This window comes from Podarcis pityusensis (assembly GCF_964106645.2).
Source record: "Podarcis pityusensis genome assembly, chromosome: 7".
Lineage (NCBI taxonomy): Eukaryota > Metazoa > Chordata > Lepidosauria > Squamata > Lacertidae > Podarcis > Podarcis pityusensis.
In genome coordinates, this window is record NC_138031.1 from 42,040,990 (window position 1) to 42,060,162 (window position 19,173).

The 19,173-nt window shown below is 38.8% G+C and overlaps 1 protein-coding gene across 4 annotated transcripts in view; it reads left to right on the forward strand.

Annotated features, from left to right (window-relative positions):
* NOL4 (nucleolar protein 4) overlaps positions 1–19,173 on the forward strand; it is a 117,742-nt gene extending 98,569 nt beyond the window's left edge. For all 4 annotated transcript variants that reach the window (XM_081013841.1, XM_081013840.1, XM_081013843.1 and 1 more), the window contains 3 exons: positions 6,647–6,760; positions 12,511–12,691; positions 17,222–19,173. In XM_081013841.1, the coding sequence (XP_080869967.1) occupies positions 6,647–6,760; positions 12,511–12,691; positions 17,222–17,415 (489 nt within the window). In that variant the 3' untranslated portion in view covers positions 17,416–19,173. The remainder of the gene's footprint in view (positions 1–6,646; positions 6,761–12,510; positions 12,692–17,221) is intronic.

The following is a 19,173-nucleotide window of genomic DNA, read 5'->3' on the forward strand; positions in this document are numbered from 1 at the left end:
CTGGAAGATGTAAGTAAATTAATTAGTGGAAGGTGTGTCTTGCTCTGATCTACCTCAAACCATATCATGTATACCAAGTGTAGTAGAAAAATATACATCTTTCTTTTAGTTTATGAAATACAATAGGGATAAAATAATATAAATTCTGAAGCAATTTCTTTGGGTGTCAATGTATATAACACAGCAACAGGTTATCATATTGCTTTTATTTTGAATGGCACCATTAGGATCACAATGAAAATGGATGCAAAAACTATCTGAAGAAATGAAACAAACTTCTGCAGAAGCATTTGTCAAAGCACAGGTTTCAGATCATCATGGTAGACCAGCGATAGTTCATTCCTAAGTTGACCCATGCAGATTGGCTGAGATGAAAGGACGTATAGTTCCCTCACCATTCAGCAAAGTATTAATCTAATGACCAGGCAGGGGGCAACTTGCACTCCCATTAGTGCACTGGGCTCTACTGTCTTTACTTTTATACTTTTTGTTGCTTCTGCCAAATTTGGCTGTGGTTGTTTGGGGAATTGATCAGTGCTCCAAACTGGGGGTTAGTCACTCCTTTGGTAAGCAGAAATTTTAGTAGCAAGTTCCATAATGGACCAAATATTGGGGCTAGTACTGGCTATAGGGTGCATGGCTTTCTCATTATTATAATTATAATTAATTAAATTTCTATACCGTCCATCCAGGGATCACAGGGCAGTTTATAATATAAAAACACAAAAATACATAACTGAATCAAACAAAAACAGTACCCCCCCCCCCCCGCTCCAGTTTAAAAGGCCATAAATTGTTTCATTAGACAAAGGCCTGGTTGTTGCAGCCTTGGAAGGTTGAGTTTTATATGTCCAAAGATTTTTTTTTTTTAAGAAGAGGCAACCTACATTAACATATTAATCAGACTATTTTGGTCAAAGATTCCTAGCAGAGTTTTATTTATCATGCTTCTAATAGTTACTAAGGAATTGCAGTTTCTGTGCCTGAAATATCTTGCTACCATATCCATTCAGATATTGGTGATAAATATATGGTTGCCCTGAGAAAGAAAATGTGTTCATCTGTTCCTGTTCTGTCTCAGGAATAGAATTCAAAACAAATAATGCAACCTTTCACTCTTTCTTCAAAAGCACATTTCAAAAAGCAGCCTAGAGTTCAAACATTCTCTGTCAAAGAATGATCCTGAAATCTTCAGGTCACCAGGGAGAAATTATTTTGTAATACTAAAAAAGAGGGGATTCTGCAACTTATTCTGAACTGGTAAATAAGATCTGGCCTTCAGATAATAGCCTCATTATTCTTCCCCTGCAGGGGGACATCTGGAAGAGAGTTCTTAACTAAAGGCCTTCTTTCTCATTAGTATCTGCCCATCTCACAGGAAATAATTAAGGCAGTTGATGGGGAAAATGACAAAAAATGTGCCTTTTGGATGACATCTGCTCTAAGTATCTTTAAAGTTTTGTTGCTGCTATAATTTCCTGCCTAAAAAAAGAATGTCATGTTCACACATTTATATCTGATGACCATCATCTATATGAATCTCTTCTAAGAAAAAACACACTAGTATTGATAATATAGAAACTGTACGCAATACTAGGAGTTAACTAATTTCTGAGATAAGGGCTTCCATACCACCTTGAAATAGTTTCACACAAAGTCAACAAAGAACACAGCCTCAGTACAGCTACAGGTGTCCTATATGTTGGGTAATGAAAGGCAAACATCTCAGTAGATCTTTCTACAGAAACACAACAGTTTGACAGAGCTGTTCCTGAGATGAGGAAAATAATGTAAATTCATACTCACTTCAAACTGTGCATTTGTGTTTGTGTGTGTGTGTGTGTGTGAGAGAGAGAGAGAGAGAGAGAGAGAGAGCACATGCATGCGCTCACACACTTATACCCAAGGCTGTATCTAAGTCTCATTTAACTTAATGAAACCATGAGGAACATGTGACTTCTGGCTTGCCTTGGGAAGACTCAGTTAAAATACAAACCTCCTCCACACGTACAGTATTCTGCATTCATTTACCTGTTGACGATGGCTGCTTGCCAAGCCCTTCTTCACACTTCCCTGCCTTTACAAACCACCAGCCTTGTCTGAACATCTGTCTCATGAAAAGATCACATCAATGTATTATGAAATCCTAAAGCACAAATCTCAGGAGATATACCTGGCATATTATCCAGCCCTTGCCCTGTCAGATTGTGTATGTCTTTACTTTTACATGTCACCCTACTCATTTCACTGAGGCAAGAATATATTGGGACAGGATTTGGCATTATGTACATGCACAGCAGCAGGAAAGAGATTACTAATTGGTCTACATGTGTTTGTTGCCTCTTTTCCTTCTGTAACTACATTTTTTGGCTGTATGGTAATCTTGGGCAATTATTGCTGCTGTACAGTCATATAGAGCCTAGATAATTGTGCTAAACATGGTGTCTGCGGCAAATAGACACCCCCCTTTTGTCTATTATAAGTAGAATACTGTCTGGAATGAGAACATTAGAATTGTAAGCAAAGTGGATTGTGCATTAAACTGAATTTCCCTTTTTAAAAATTAAACATGTATTCTCTAATTAATTTGCGTTGTAGGTCCTCCACCAAAATAATGCTATGACCTATTGTGCTTCATCCATCCCTCCATTCCCTGGCTAGTTTTGCCAACAGTTACTGAAATTTTGCTTCTTCCATTTATTCTCAGACAAGAATGAATGAAAAGCATTACAGCTGATGTCAAAATGCAGTGCTGCTGCAAGTCTTAAAATGACAAATCCTTTTATATATTTACTGGGGATATGAGAGCTTATTACATTAGAACAATATCAGGACATCCAACAGAGTGCAGTGCTGTTCTTCAGTTTGTAATGCAGAATGTTGCTCAAACATGCGCATTGTGCTACTTTACACTGCATGCTTTACAGTATTAGAGAGTGTTTTAATATGCCTCTATTCTCAAGAATCCTTTTTCAGTCTTAATTCTGTAACAAGATGTTGGTGAGTATATTCATGTTCTGCTTGAGGTATTCTGGTTTCATTGACAAAATATTTTATTAGACCTTTGAAGTTGTACTTGTTAGGCATAAAACAGAAGATCCACTGTGTATTCCATAACTAGAATCACTAAATATCTGTATTTTAAGGACAAAATGTTCCTTTGAAGAACATGTTGGCGGTTTGAGAGAAGGTTTAGATCCCAAATATACATGCGGTAGAAATGCTTTGAAGTGGATGGTGCTGTTTGGACACAAGCACATTTACATATAGAACTGAAAAAGAAATGCTTAGTATTACTTGTAGAAATTTGCTGATGATTTTATACATTCAAGCAAATGAGGTAACACATGCCATATAGGTTTCACTATTAAAACTAGCGTCGGATGTGCAGCACATCAACCAATGGTTGCCCTATATATAATTATTTTATTGCAATCTAAGGTCAGTTGTATCTATGTGTTTTCCCTTATGCCTTTGGAAATAAGAAAATGTTTTATAGAAGTTTCCCTGGCTGCCACTTGAGAGACTATTATATAAAAAATTCTTACACCCCAATCTCAAGTATTTTTACTACGAAGTAATTACCACTGCCAAATGAACAGATTCAGAAGCTCAGACTGAACCTACAACACCAGGCAATATTGATTCTTTTTAGGGGGAGCAGGAAATTCCCTGATACAAATACCCAGTTTACAGCCTTTTTATAATTTTGTATGTGTGCCATTCTACTTAGATTCTTGAGTGACCTTCTGCCAAATTGGCTATAACTGTTTGTTTCATATGTGTTACTTTCAGTATATTATTTAATGATTCTGTGATGCAAATAGATGTCTTTGGATGAATCAAAGTATCAGCTTTCTTATAGTATTATTTGGGTTTTTTAAAAAAATTAAAAATACTGTTTAGTGGACTCAGCATGAAACAACATCATTTGAAGGGTGCAACACATGATTTACTGTGCGGCCACCATAATGTAATATCAGAAAATCAAACACAGTAAAATCGTGATCAGCCACCAGAGTCATATGTTCTTTGAGACTGGATTCCAGCGTCAGTCTACAATGCTCAAGGCTGATATTTGTGATGTGCATTGACAGTAAGAAGCTGGAGGGTGCCATGAGGATGCTCAAATCTACTATAGGCTACACTCCCATACATACAAACCTGGGAGCATGTTGAACATATAAGACTGAACTGTTATTGACCATCTTCATTTTAAATGAAAGTAATGAACTAAAGTAGAGAGTACAACTGTATGTTTCCCTATATGCACAAAATTTCAACAGATGCTATAAAATTGATAGATTTTTACAGGGGAATACATGGACTTTCCCTCTGAAACATCTGCTCTAATTTTAAAAAACAAAAATATTTCAAAGTTATAGAATAAAATTGAAAACTCATCTGTCCTGTTTAAATTTAAAGCAGAAATAAAAGGGTAGCTACCAATACTACTACTGCATCAGATTTCTTACCTGCACTTCACCATGAGTCCTCACCATATTGCAATATAGTGCAATATTTGTATTTAAAATATAGAATTATTTAGCACACAATCCAGCCCAAAGCAGATTAAGCTTCAGTTTAAATGAGTATGTTAACTACATGCTAACCTCAAAGGGCCTTAAGAGTATTTAATTTGGACTGATTCTTATCTCACATATGGTATTTGTGAAACCAATTTCCTCTATTTACAGTATAAACTGTCCCAAACTTTGATAAGCAGTCGTGATTGTACACTTCCAACAGCTCCATCTTATTACAAATGGGTCTTCTATTATTAATTATTATTATTATTATTATTATTATTATTATTATTATTATTATTAAAGATATTATTTCTACATCATGTTTCAATAGTTAAGTGTAATTTTGATCATTGATTTACCAACATTTATGTCCAACAGATAATTTAAACACTACTTAAGTGAATGGAATGGTTCAGACACATTTCAGTGCCCTTTGGATCAGTTATTTACATTTTAATGTGAAAACTGACTCTTTTGTGAAGGGCAAGTAGCAGATATAAGACAGTGTCATTTGTGAGGCAATGGGTCTACATTGAGTATTTCACTGGATGGCTTAGGGGTGACTGAAGATCAACTGTACAAAATATAAGTATTGTCAAACCAAATATAATTGCACGAATAAACAAAAAAAGAGTATTTATCTAAGAATATTTACTCTGATTTTGTATTTCTTTACTTAATTTATATCCTGTATGTTCAGCATAGGTTTATGTTTGCAGGGTTGCTAACTGAACAAAAATAAAAAAGTACACTTTAAATAAATAAATAAAACAACAGAGAATGTGTAGATTGCATAGATCATTTTTAGAAGTAAAAGCAGGCTATGTAGATTATCAGTCAAGTATATCAGTCAAGTCAATAGTGGAATTATAATAAAGATGACTAGTACTAATGCACACCCTTAATTTTTTGGGGGGGGGGGTTAATTCTTTTGAAGATGGGGAAATTCACAGTCAAGTGGGTGAACAAACATTACATACTGCTTAAACACTAAGGCTGTCAATCATTACAACTCTCCAGGTAAAATACATACAAAGAATATGTGAGAATGCTTTGCTATGCATTCAAGTAAAAAGGACAGCATGCTTTTCAATGCCAATATGATTATGAAATAAGACTCAAATCAGGCATGTTCCTATAATAGGCCAAATCCAGCATTGTGCTCTTCCAGTCGTTCCGTCTGTTGCAAGCATTCCAGCTTGCCAGATGAAAACACACCATCTCTCCTCCCCTGGCACACCACTCTGGGGGTTCTCATGACACACACACATACCAAGGCAATTTCAGGGGACATGTGAGGGAAGAAGAAGGGGAAAAGAAAGCCCTGTTTCGCAACTGGAAGTCCTGGCGCAGGGCTTCTGCCGCTGGTTAGGTGAATCCTGCCCAATGCTTCCATAGCACTTACAAGTGTTCACTTCACATTCATCATCTAGCTGTAATGCTTACAAGAAGACTGAAAGGTAAGTCAGTAGTTGCGCCACCCATAATTCAGAGGGTGGGTGGCTGAGGCTAAGAGGGAATAACTTACCAAAGGCCACCTGGTGAGTTCATGGCAGAGGTGAAATTTTAACCAGGGGCTCCCAAATTCATAGCTCAGTCTCATATCCACTATATTACACCAGATCTTGTCTGTCATGGGAATATACTAGTGTTTCTTCAAAATGCATCCTTAAGAGCAAGGATGGCTAAACCTCTTTTGGCCCCAAGGCCATATGCAGCTACCTCAGCACTGTGTCTGCTTGAATTCCCTGCTTTCCTGGCTGCTGCCCAAATCAGTGAGGTGTTGGGAAAATAGGAAACTTCGTTGAGTAGGGCTGGAAGGCCGCCCAAACGGGGTTAACCACCCCGGCTTACGAATACCCACGTACAATATTGGTGGAAGGATGTAGTTGAGGATCAGTGGCTGAACTGCAGCTTTAGTTTCTAACTAGTTTTCATTTTTCATCTTGATAACCTCCATTTCCACTTTCTGTTGAAACAAAATACATTTCAATGAACCAACTCTCCAGTCTATGTGCTGCTTGTAAGCACTGTTGTTGACCTGGCGATGATCCTTGTAATTCTTATTCTCTTTCTCTCTTTCTTTCTTTCTCTTTCTCTCTCTCTCTCTCTCATAGTCACGGCCTATTCCCTCACACCTTACTTCAGCTGTAGCAGAGAGTATCCTGGCTTCAGCCTGTGAAAGCGAAAGCAGAAATGCTGCGAAAAGAATGCGCTTGGATCGACAGCAGGTATGGGCGTGGGGGGTGAAAGACTCATGATCCATACCCAGGACTCAGTGGACTGATCAAGCAATAATCACAGACTTTGTAAAATGTGTTCTGTGGAGAGATAAGAGGTTCTCCATAGCTGCTGCAGAGAGAGCAGAAAGTGGTAGCAAGGCAGATGGGCTTCAAAATGTTTGTTTTCTGGCATGCTCAGCTGTCAGTTTAATTGTGAATGCCAACGTGTAGCATGGCTGAAGAACATGCTGTGAGCTCTTCTTTATATCAGATCTGCCTCCAGCCTTCATACTGATCATAGTTTATAAAAAAGGTAGAATAATGTTAATTAAGATAAATTTGTATTCATTTTATAATGTTCATCTTTTGATGTTTATAAATACCAGTTTTTAACTGTTTTCATCAAGAATTTTAATGTTTTGTTTTATATGTTTGTAAACCTCTTAGAGGTTTTCTTACAAACAGGTATATATTTTTTGTTAATTACATAAAATAATCACAAACTCACATAGTGGGCAAATATAATATAGCAATAATAATAATGTACAGCATTATTAAGAATAAAACTCTAAAATGTGCATTTGTATTTTTGCAATTGCAGCAATCCAGTAATTCTAAAGAGCTATTTCTGTTTAGAACAGTTCAAGGATATTTCCAGCTATACTGTATCTTAGATCCCTTTTCCCTCAAAATTACATAATTCATAATGAGTTAGACCCAGTCTTGTGATTGATGGAGTTCTGTTCGTGTCCAAAAGCATGGGGGACTATTTTCCCCCAGTTCCCTCTGTTCTGAAGGAATATGGCCTTCTTGAGTAACATGAGAAGTAGTGTACAGTCATACCTCGGGTTGAAGTAGCTTCGGGTTGAGTGTTTTCAGGTTACGCTCCGCGGTGACCCAGAAGTAACGGAACGCGTTACTTCTGGGTTTCGCTGCTCGCGCATGCACAGACACTCAAAATGACATCACGCGCATGCACAGAAGCAGTGAATCGTGACACGCACAGATGCGCGGAGGCGGGTTGCGTTCGCTTCAGGATGCGAACAGGGCTCCGGAACAGATCCCGTTCGCATCCAGAGGTACCACTGTATGAGGAAGTAGCAGGAAAGTATGAATATCACCTCCCTCCTTTCTACAATAGGGAGCCTCCTTAGTCACTTCCACAAACAGAAAAAGCTGTTCACAGACTGACCAGTCTAGATCCAACTCATTATATGTATTTTTACATGTGCTGTGGGTTACTACATTGCTTTTTTCTAAGTAGACCAACTCTTAGCCATTTGGAAGGATAGCAAGAATATTATTATTTATCACATTTAAATTGCAGTCTTAAAACATTTTCCTGCAAATAAATGCCATTTAAAGCAGTAGGACTTACTTCCAGGTAGACATGCATAGAATTGTGCTATTAAACAATTCAGCATCCCAGACATAAACCTTGGGATGGGGACCGGATAGGATTTTTTTCCATTTGGCAAATTGGCACTGGCCACTTGGTTTTCACCTACCTCTTAGCAATTGTCACAACTTTGTAAGGTTTGGCGGTTAGGCATTGGCTTATTGTTGAGTGGGAGAGGGGAGGTCGGCCATCGCCTGCCCCTCCATTGTCCAAGGGTATTCCGTTAAAGGAATCCAGGGCCTGGATCCTGTGTGAAGTCCACTTGAGGGGCTAGGGCCATGTCAGGCCTCTGGGAATACTGGGGGAGATGCAGGCGGGTTCCCCCGAAGCAGCTCCCCTTTGGGTGGTTTACCCTTACAGACTTCCTGCAAAGGGGGCAGGAGTCTGATATAGTCTTTTGCCAATGCCTAAGCCAATACCGCTCACATTTCCTGTAATCAGTAAAGTTGTGGCCAAAATTTGCCCAATAACCTTAAACAAAAAATCTGTGTCTGTGTGAATTTCTTTATTCTAATGGGGGGCGGTTGGCTTGAGGGTGCTGACACACAATCAGGGTGCCATTACAACGCAGTCTAACACCTGTTTGAATATGCCTTAGTAAATCATGCTATGCTTGATATAGCAGCAGCCAGTGAGGAGGGGTGGCACTGGAGGAGATATAATGTTGCTACTGGTGCACTCACAGCACCCCAACCCTGCCACTGCATTCACCTGGTTTGCAGGGGACCTGGTATGCTGCCATGAGGCCAGGACTATGGCACCACCCCTACCTACTTCTAGTTTGATAGAAAATGAGAAGGGAAAACCACTAGACCTCCAAACTTATGAGTACAAGTGGGCTAATTGCCTGAGATAAAGTTTGCACTGCAACCAGAACAAGTATGATTTTGCCTGGAAAACTATTCCATCTATTCACTTAGGGTATGTAGCAAACTCAATTTATGTTGGCTCCTCGAAAAAAAGAGGGGGTGGGGCAGATTTTACATGGGTCAAAATATACTGAGTTATTCAGTTTAACTGCCTCATGATACTGTGGGGTTAATGCATTTTTATTCTGGGAGCAGATAATGATCTCAGAACACTTAGTGTTAATGGGGTTTAATGAACCAAAACAAGAGCCAAACAGCATCTAGTCCCTGTTTAGAAATAAAAATTTCCATCTCTACTGATCACATCAACTCTATAACCTTATTGAAATTGAAAGGAATTCTTGGGCACTATGATATGCCCAAACACTATTCCATAATTTGAGCTTTCAAGTTTATTGCTCATAAAATTTAAACTAGGTCAAGCCCAGAAGAATTAAAACTAATGAAAAACACAAGATTGTGTCAAGATATTTTTACTAGTCTATGTGCAAAAAATGACCCCGTCCAATGAGACTGGGAACACTAAACAGAATACCCCCAATCCTGTCCCAGTTATACACAGCTAGTAACATGCAATAATTGATGGAACTGGAAGAGGATATGCATTCCCACCTACATGAAAAATGCATCCTTCCAGTTCGATTCTTGCACCAGATGTGCTTTCTTTAGAATTCCTAAATACAGTGTCTCTTTTTGACTTTCCAAAACAATACACCGCACTTCCTCTAATGATATTGAGTGGGGAGTCTATTCTGGAATCTAAAATAGAATCTAAAAGATTTCATTCAGCTGTTAATAGAACAGATTCAAAATTAAACTATGTAATAAATCACTTTAGATCTTTTAGAGCAGGTTAGACTGTTATTGATGCAATTAGCTTAGGATGGTGTATGCACTCACTGTGGCCACAGAATTGATGGAAGACCTCTTAAATGTTACCATATATCCTTCCTGCCACATATTCAAGGGTATAAAAAAATTGGGTGAGTGATCTCTGATAAGGTTAGGTTTAGGCAGGAAGTTGGACTTGATGGTGCATTTTGTCTATTCCACATTTCTATGACTCCCTGTGATTTAGTGGTAGTTTTTTAAGTGCAGGAACCCCATAGCCATATGTGCAAGGAGAGTTCATAGCCATGCTCCCAATGAAAGTCCAAAAATACAGGCAGGCGTGTTGATCCACAAATGCACATTCACACAAACACATGCAAGTGCATAATTTATTATGATCAGCTGACAGTCAGAATGGTGAACTTACAAAGGATGGTGTAGTTGTAAGCATATTGGAATTTTGCTATGGAGATAATAGATTCACACCCCTGTGTATTAAAAATATCAAACTGTAAATTCAAAAAAAGCCTCAGGTCACATCTGGAAATCAGTGTAGCTGTTATGCCATTAGGAGCTATTCTCTTGTGGTGTTATGCTGTTTTCATGAGGGAGGAAATAGTTCCTTTTAACAAAGTAAAAATATGCATATATGTATGAAGAGAAATTTGAATGATGGCAATGATAGTTGATATGTGTTGCCTGCATAGTCTTAGTTCAGGAAGCAGAAACAGATGTCATCAGCCTTCCCCTTACAGGGAACCCAAATCTCAATAAAAATAATACTTATGTAAGTTGCATTGTTTGCAGATTACTGTAAAAATATGAAAAAGGGAGCATATTATTACTACTGTATAATTTAGGACATGCAGTGATCTCAGAGTTGCCAAAAACAATACTTCAGCAACCAAATATCTGAGTAAACAGGAATGCTTTCTAAATCCTCCTGAAAGCTAATAATGATAGAGACAGGTGTACCTCACTAAGGAGGGCATTATACAACTAGGGAGACACCACCTAAAAGGCCCTGTCACAGGTCAGTGCCAACCAGGCAGCCCCCAGTAGTGGCACCACCAACAAGGTTACCTGCCAATGGAATGCAACTGTAACGCAACAATATCAGACTATAACCCACTGTAGAAAACAATACTGATGGCATTATTGTTTACCAAAACTTGTCAGAAGCCTTTACTCCGCTTTCAAAAAACCATCAGAGGTTGGTTACCCACCTCCTTAGGGAAGAGAAAAATATAGGGTGGTTGCTGAAAGAGCCCAATTTTGAGCTACTACTGTCCAAAACTGCCTCAAAGATGTCACAGACAGTAAGGCCTGCTAACAAGACCAACTGGTGAGTGGGTTTATACAGGAAGCACTCCTTAAGAAGTCTTAAAGTACAAAGCTTTTAAGACATGGTGGATTATATTCACTCCAGCTTTATGTTTATGACATATGGAACCATGAGGTCCATCTCTATGGGCCTTTCTACATTCAATGAACATGTGGAAGAGGGAGTAGGAGAATGCAGAGAATTGCCCTTAGTGAGATGGGAACTCTTGCCCTTTGTCAGGCACAGAAAATATACAGCTGAATGTGGGGGGCAAGGAGGTGTGATCCAGCCCACATAGTCCCTTCACAAATTAAATGAACCCTGATAGCAAATTGGTGTGTCACAGGGCATGAGAGCCAGATCATTTCAAGTTCCTTACAGACCCATGATTCTATGATGACTTTCCTACTATTATTTTCTACCACTTCCTAGCACCCATGGAGATGAATTCTCTAGCTGTCAAAGTAATTTTTGCTTATTGAAAGAATCTCAAATGATTCTTCCAGCAAAAACTAATATAATATATATATTTTCTTTGCCTATCACTTATACCTGCATTTAGAGCTGAGTTTCCCATGACACAAAACATAGAGCAGGAGTGGGGAACTGGATTGGTGGGCTGAATTCTGATCTCCCCAGAATTATTCCTACAGGCCAATTTGACGGGGCGGGGGGCGGGGGTGAGTCTACCCCATGTCAGCCACCTGACATCACCAGGTGAAGCATTTTCCTTTACCTATGTAGTTTTGAAATCAGTTTGCACGGACAAATGCACAGTGCTTTGCAGGCACCAACAATCAGCTGATTGGTGATGCCTGCAAACCTTCCTTTACCTGTTCAGTTTGATATCAAACCACATTGGCAAAGTGCCACTGGTCAATGTCTGCAAAGCCCACTTTCAACATAGAACCATATCATATGACTTATCAGGTACAGGGCAGGCAGGCGGGGCTTGTGGAAAACAGCCTTGCAGGCCAAATTAGGAATCCTACTGTGTTCAGTTAGGCCCACAAGCCAGAGATTCTCCAATGTTGCTTTTTAGAGCAAAGATTGTGGGTATTGATAGGCTGAATAGAGCTGACTATACTGTAGCTACACCCGTAAATGACAATTTCTGCTACAAGACATCTATAACCTGCCCGAGTTCTCATGTTTTCTTTCCGACAGATAAAAGTGTCAATTAAAAAACTTGTATGTGCTTGTTTCACATTTCCTTTAACCTGTTTTCAAAGTAGTGCAAGGAAAGTCTATTGAATAACAATATAATGTCTTCTTCATTCAAGGATAAAAATGCAGCAGTGATTTGACACTGTCCGCTGAACCATTGTTCTTGCAGGATGAGACTGCTCCAGCTGACAAACCATATAAACAGGAACCAACCCAGGTCACTTACTCAACATCAGCTGTTTCCAGCACACAGGAGGTGTTGTACATAAATGGAAATGGGACCTACAGTTACCATAGTTACAGAGGGTTAGGAGGAGGTTTGCTAAATCTCAGCGATGCTTCTACCAGCGGTGAGTTTTATTATTATTTTTTACCAGATTTCTGCATTTATATTTGCATGAATGAATCTCTCTTCCCCCCCCCCGCCCAATCCTGGCAGTGTTTAAGATGAAAAACATTGCATGTTTTTGTTACAGACTATAAATTATCCAATATATTCCATATCTGTGGACTTAAGTACTCCTGTGCTAATACAGTCTTAATGGGCACAAATTACTTCAGATGATTTTAACCAGCCATTCCTTCTCTGAGAGAAAAAACCTATCTCTATATAATACAGTATGGAGAATACTAGCTTAAAGATATTGGATATACCAGTATTTAGAATAAGCATGCACATAAAAGAATGCACTGCTCACTCACATCAAATTGAAAAGGATAAGCATTGCTCCTAGAAGATGTTTTGATTCTTTCGGAACTCATGGAGCAGGGAGTTCCACTTACGGAGAACAGTCACCTTAAAGGGCTTGCTTGTATGCTTTCATTAATACTTCACACACAGAGAGCCTCATGAAGATGTAGGCCTGATTGGCACAGGAGCAAATATAAGTGATTATAATCCCCTTGGTGGTGGTGGTGGTGATTTGCATTATAGCCCACTTTTTTCTCCAAGGAGCTCAATGTAGCATACATGGTTCTTCCTCTCCTCATTTAATCCCCGCACCAACCCTCTGAAATAGGTTAGGCCGAGAGTTACTTGCCTGAGGTCAGCCAGTGAGCTTCATAGCTGAATGGGGATTTGAACCCTGGTCTCCCAGGCGCTAGTCTGATAGTTGAAGCAGCAACATATTGGAATGACTGCTGCATTTCATCCTGATCCTCATACATGTTTATTCAGAAGTGAGCAGTTAGTTTAATGTAACTTCCTTCCCATCAATTATGCTTAGCACTGCAGTCCTAATGGAGAAAGACAAATGTATTAGACCATTGTTTCAACTGGTAAAAACAACTATAACACTAAGGCAACACTTATTAATAAAATTTCATCTCTAAGGATTACAAAGGAGTGGCAGTGTAATTTGATAATGGATACTGTAACTGTTAGTATTCTTAAACTATAGGTAATTACGCTGATTTCAAAATAAAAGCACAGAGTTTAAAAATCATTTTTGCAGCTTTACTGACTATAATAGATATTCTTATTTCCATTAATTGAGAAACTTTTTAATCAAAGAAAACACAAAGTATACATACTACGCAAATTTTAATGAAAAGCAGCTCAGGACACTGTGGTTTTAAGTGGAGGCGTGGTAGGAGCTGCTTAACCCAGCCCCTGCTGAGAAGAGGAAGAAACGTGCCAGTTTTATTACAGTTCTTCCTAGCCTGGCCAGGCCTGCAAAGATATTAACAGCAATGCAGTGAGTGGAATCTTCCAGTATTCTTCTCCATAGACACAGTGAAAGGTGGTGGTTGCGATTCCCAAAGCATCCTGAAAGCATCTGACAGGAGGTGAACCCAAACACCTGCTTGTCTAACATTTTCAGCTGAAGGTAGCACACATAAGCAACATGCACCTTTTTCAATAACAAGGTGGCGCCTTCATCTCCCAAACTGTATCACAGACAACAAAAATTTAAACAAATATCTACTTAGGCTTCTGCAAGGGGCTTCTGGATACAAAACCTTTTAATATTCTTCCCTTTCCAAGCTGAGCCCCTGCTCATAGACTGTTTCGGAAAGACTTCTCCGTTTCAGAAAGAGTATTCCGTGCAACAAATAGGGGTCTGCTTTCCCCCCTTGTTTTAAAGAAAGGTGTAAATGGACCCTAGTTTATGAATCTAGTTTCATGGTTCTTTGGATTCTGGCCACAGTTAATTCCCAGAACCAAAAAGTTATTTTACATCTTATCACAGTGTCTAGACAGCCTTGCACCTTTTAGAATTATCTATTGCTGTTATAAATTATTGTCTATAATATTAATGATCAACTTAAAGGTAATGGTTGGATTTACCAGGGCCTATTGTCTCCAACAGACTATTAAGTATCCAACTGGGTGTCCCATTCTAGGAGCTGAGGTGGGTTATTGCAGAAATAACTCACATATGGCTTTGCCACTCATGAGCCATCAGTGCTTTGATCAGTGAAATAAGCTGCCGTATCATATATCTGACCTGCATTTTAGAATTCTAAGTAATTGATGCTGCCAATGAGTAATTTATGAGGCAATAACTACCTCATGTTAAATCTTGCAAGTCATTTGTCCAGCAGTGTATTTAATGTCAGATTTACTCAGCAGCTAATATGATAAATGAACGTCTAGCTCTTGGAGGAGATTCGCAGTGCTTGTAGCATTTTGAATGATTTAGTTAAAACAAGAACTACTTAGCTTCCAAAAATATGTGATGTCTATGCAACTTAAATGAATCCATAAACCATAGTCAGTTACAAGTTACAAAATAAATGACTGACTGAGTCACCTCACTGATGGCTAGAGAAATGATATCCAGGGAGCATTGGAAATGATGTGACAGGGAAGATTTTTTAACATCAGGTTTAATTTTCTGCTCTAGAAGAAACTGTACTTCTGTACGCATGAGAGAGCAAGCAATGCTGACTCACAAAAATGTGCAACAAACACTGGCAGCTGGTGACTTTTGGAGCTGATAGAGCTACAGATTTTTTACCCCATGCCGCCAGCTACAACAAAGTTCTCTGCCTGCACACCCATACACATGTACCAAATAGCAAGGGGAAATAAATCCAAGTGCCATTGAGAGCTATGCGTCATCATTATTGACTTATATGATCTCAAGGCCAGCGACCACATACACACACACACACACACACACACACACACACACACCAAGAAAGTAAGGCAGAGGCAAATTACTATGAGTTGTATCCAATGCTGTCTGTGCGTGCACCCTCAAAAGTTGCACCGAAGGGTAGGAAGACTCCCCAGATTTTGCAGGTGGCCCATATTTCTACTTTTGTGTCAAAACTCGCATTTGAGAGGGGAGAATTTTTAAAATAAAAAACAATAAATGCAAACCATGCAAAAATAAAAACTGCTTTACATTCTCAAAACACAAATCACAGGCAGCTATACTAGAAGCCACGTGGGGCTATTTTGTAAGACTCCAGGAAACTGCATTCCCTGAGGCTGGCCCAGAAATTTACTGCTTGATGAAACTGGGAACCCTGTACCAATCCTCTGGATGCTATCTATTTGACATTGCCTTTGTTATTATGATGATTCACATCATATCCCACTGTGCCTATGGAAAGCTCTAAATAGTTTACATAGGGTTTCCAGGCATTCTTCTATATAGGCACTCGTCAGGCTGAGACCCCATTGTCTTTATAAATGCGGCATCATACGTCCTCTGGCTCAGAATACAGTGGGTGAGTGTGGGCTAAGGGTGGAGGGGAGCAAGTGTCTCTCTATAGACTGCCATTTACTTTGGTGCTATGTAAGCAGTAAGAGCAGTAGCAATGATGAGGGGTGCATTACTTAAGTTTGTTCTTGAGCATGACGATACCCCCTCCAGACAAGAACCCCCCTGCACACATGCACGTTTGCTTTGTTGCCATCTATTTATGGTTTAAACATTGAGACTTCTGGAACTAGAAGACCATTTTGTACACAAGCACATTAGCATCATCACTTTGATAACAGAATTGTAACGGTAAGGTTGGGTATTCATGTAAAGGCTAAATAAAGTAATATATGAACTAATATGAAGTCACCAACTGCCATTTACAGAGGAGTAGCCATGCTAGTTCACTGCAACAAAATGAGCAAAAGTGTTGATGCATCTTTAAAACTAATAAATTTATTATGGAATAAGTTAGCACAATAAATGTGCCAATCAAGCAGTCACTAATTTTAACCTTCAGTCCTTTGTCAAATTGTCTCTTAGTACGCATGTACACAACTGCACCATAAGCCATGTTTGTCCCTTTTTGCTTGTACATTTGGTCTCTTACTGAGACGTGTCTGTTGTTTAGTCGTTTAGTCGTATCCGACTCTTCGTGACCCCATGGACCAGAGCATGCCAGGCACTCCTGTCTTCCACTGCCTCCCGCAGTTTGGTCACATTCATGTTTGTAGCTTCGAGAACACTGTCCAACCATCTCATCCTCTATCGTCCTCTTCTCCTTGTGCCCTCCATCTTTCCCAACAGCAGGGTCTTTTCCAGGGAGTCTTCTCTTCTCATGAGGTGGCCAAAGTATTGGAGCCTCAGCTTCACGATCTGTCCTTCCAGTGAGCACTCAGGGCTGATTTCCTTAAGAATGGATAGGTATGATCTTCTTGCAGTCCATGGGACTCTCAAGAGTCTCCTCCAGCACCATAATTCAAAAGCATCAATTCTTTGGCGATCAGCCTTCTTTATGGTCCAGCTCTCACTTCCATACATCACTACTGGGAAAACCATAGCTTTAACTATACGGACCTTTGTTGGGAAGGTGATGTCTCTGCTTTTTAAGATGCTGTCTAGGTTGTGATTTGTCTAGTAAGTAGCAAGATGTGTCTAGTAAGTAGCAAGTCACGATTAGGATCGCCTGATGTTTCACCAGCTTCCATTTGTCAATTGCAGGTCCAACTGATCTCAGTATGAAAAGACAGTTAGCAACCACTTCTGGATCTTCCAGCAGTAGCAGCTCCAGACCTCAGCTGAGTCCAACTGAAATTAATGCAGTACGGCAACTGGTTGCGGGATACAGAGAATCAGCTGCATTTTTATTGCGTTCTGCAGATGAACTGGAAAACCTTATTTTGCAGCAGAACTGAGACATCAGCATCCTGCTGACCTAGTTTTATCACAGAATTTCCACTAATGACATTTTGATCTCCCAGAGCAGATCTTTCAATTACTGCACAGTCTTGTTGACGAGTTGATTACCATAATGCCACATTGTTCTTGATGTTCTTGGTGTGTTAGGGTTCTTCAAGTGAACTTGGACCTCTGATATCTCTGAGGTATTTTTAATATATCCAGCCTATTGCTTTATGTTTGTTTGTTTTTGTGTATCAGCATCAACAGCAAAAAGTGGCTAGAAATGCTAAACTCGTTCTAACACGGATGGAAGTAGAAGATGCTGGGGGTTCAAAATTGGTCCAAAATCCAAGTGCAATATTAGTGGAATGTGCTATTGACTCAGTGGACTCAAAGCTGCATTATATGGCAAAATGTTGCCAAACGCCCTGTTGTTAACAGGATGCAATTGCAATGAAAAGGATCTTGTATTTTAAAGAAAATGTAATTTTTATAGAAAAAAAACAAGACAAAAATGTTGGTTCTCATTCTAAATTGATCATTTTTACTTTGGTAAATTTTTCACTGATTTTTCAAATAATGTTTTGAGGAGTTATTGTTAAGTCCTCTTCTCTGAAATCTCTGTCCCCCTCTCCAATCCACATCTGTTCCACAGCGAGTACCTTTTTGTGCTGGGCAGCCCATTCCCTGGTGGATCCCAATATACGTAAATATCTCTGGAGTGACTTCCAAAGGAAGTAGACATTTCCTGAACTTAAACCATTTTTGCCTCCATTTCATAATGAGTTGCAGCTTTATTAGCAATTAATAAAGATGTGAGGGTTGTTTTTAAAAAGACATATCATTTTTTAAAAATTTCTTTTTTAAAAGTGGTTTCCTACAAGCTAGCTCACTTAACTCCAGGATTGCTGCTGCTGCTGTCTTGTACAAGTCCTTCTAGTAGTGAGTGGATGTAGATGATTGAATGTGAAGAGGTTGCAAGTGACAATCGGAAAATTTGCACTCTTGTGTGTATTTATTTCTTTATTTCTTTTTAAATGAATACATAACTGAAAAGGGCCATTGACACTTCTGATGTGATTTTATAATGTTAACACTGAACTAAAAACTGTACAAAAATTGTAAAGGATGCAGCTGCCACTTAAGCAAAGTCCCCTTCTCCTGATTTCCCCAACCCCTAATTTCTTATTTTATGATGTCAAATACACATCAATTGTGTTTTTGTTGTGCGCTAAGGAAAGCTTATTTTTTATGTATTTAGAGAGAAGTATTTTAGTTCTTGCTTATTGTAATATCTGTTCTGATGTTTAGTTTTTGTTAAATAACAAGTTCCTTGTGCATTCCTGAATTTGCCTTATTTTGTGTACAATTTTTATGTAATTTGGTTTTTGACAATGAGTTTAAGGCATCAGTGATATTTTCTATCTACTTGTTACATATAGTTTTTCAAGTAATGACTGTGATTGTGACAAAGTAATGTGCACTTTTTCTTGTAACTGTGGACATTGCTATGCTTTTTTCCCTTTAGTGTTTCTAGAATTACTGTTGCTTACAGTTATGTTTTAAAAAAACAACTTTTGTGATACTGTTGGTGAATATCAATGTGAAAAAGCCTATTGAAATGAGTGTTTTGGAGATATCTAAATACACAAATCTTTCTTTTAAGTTGTGGACTTTGAGTTCACAAATTTAAATGAAATTTTTTAAAAAAGAGGGCTGGGAAAAATTCCTCTGTTTTTGTTTGGGTAAATAAACAAACATCTGTGTTTCAA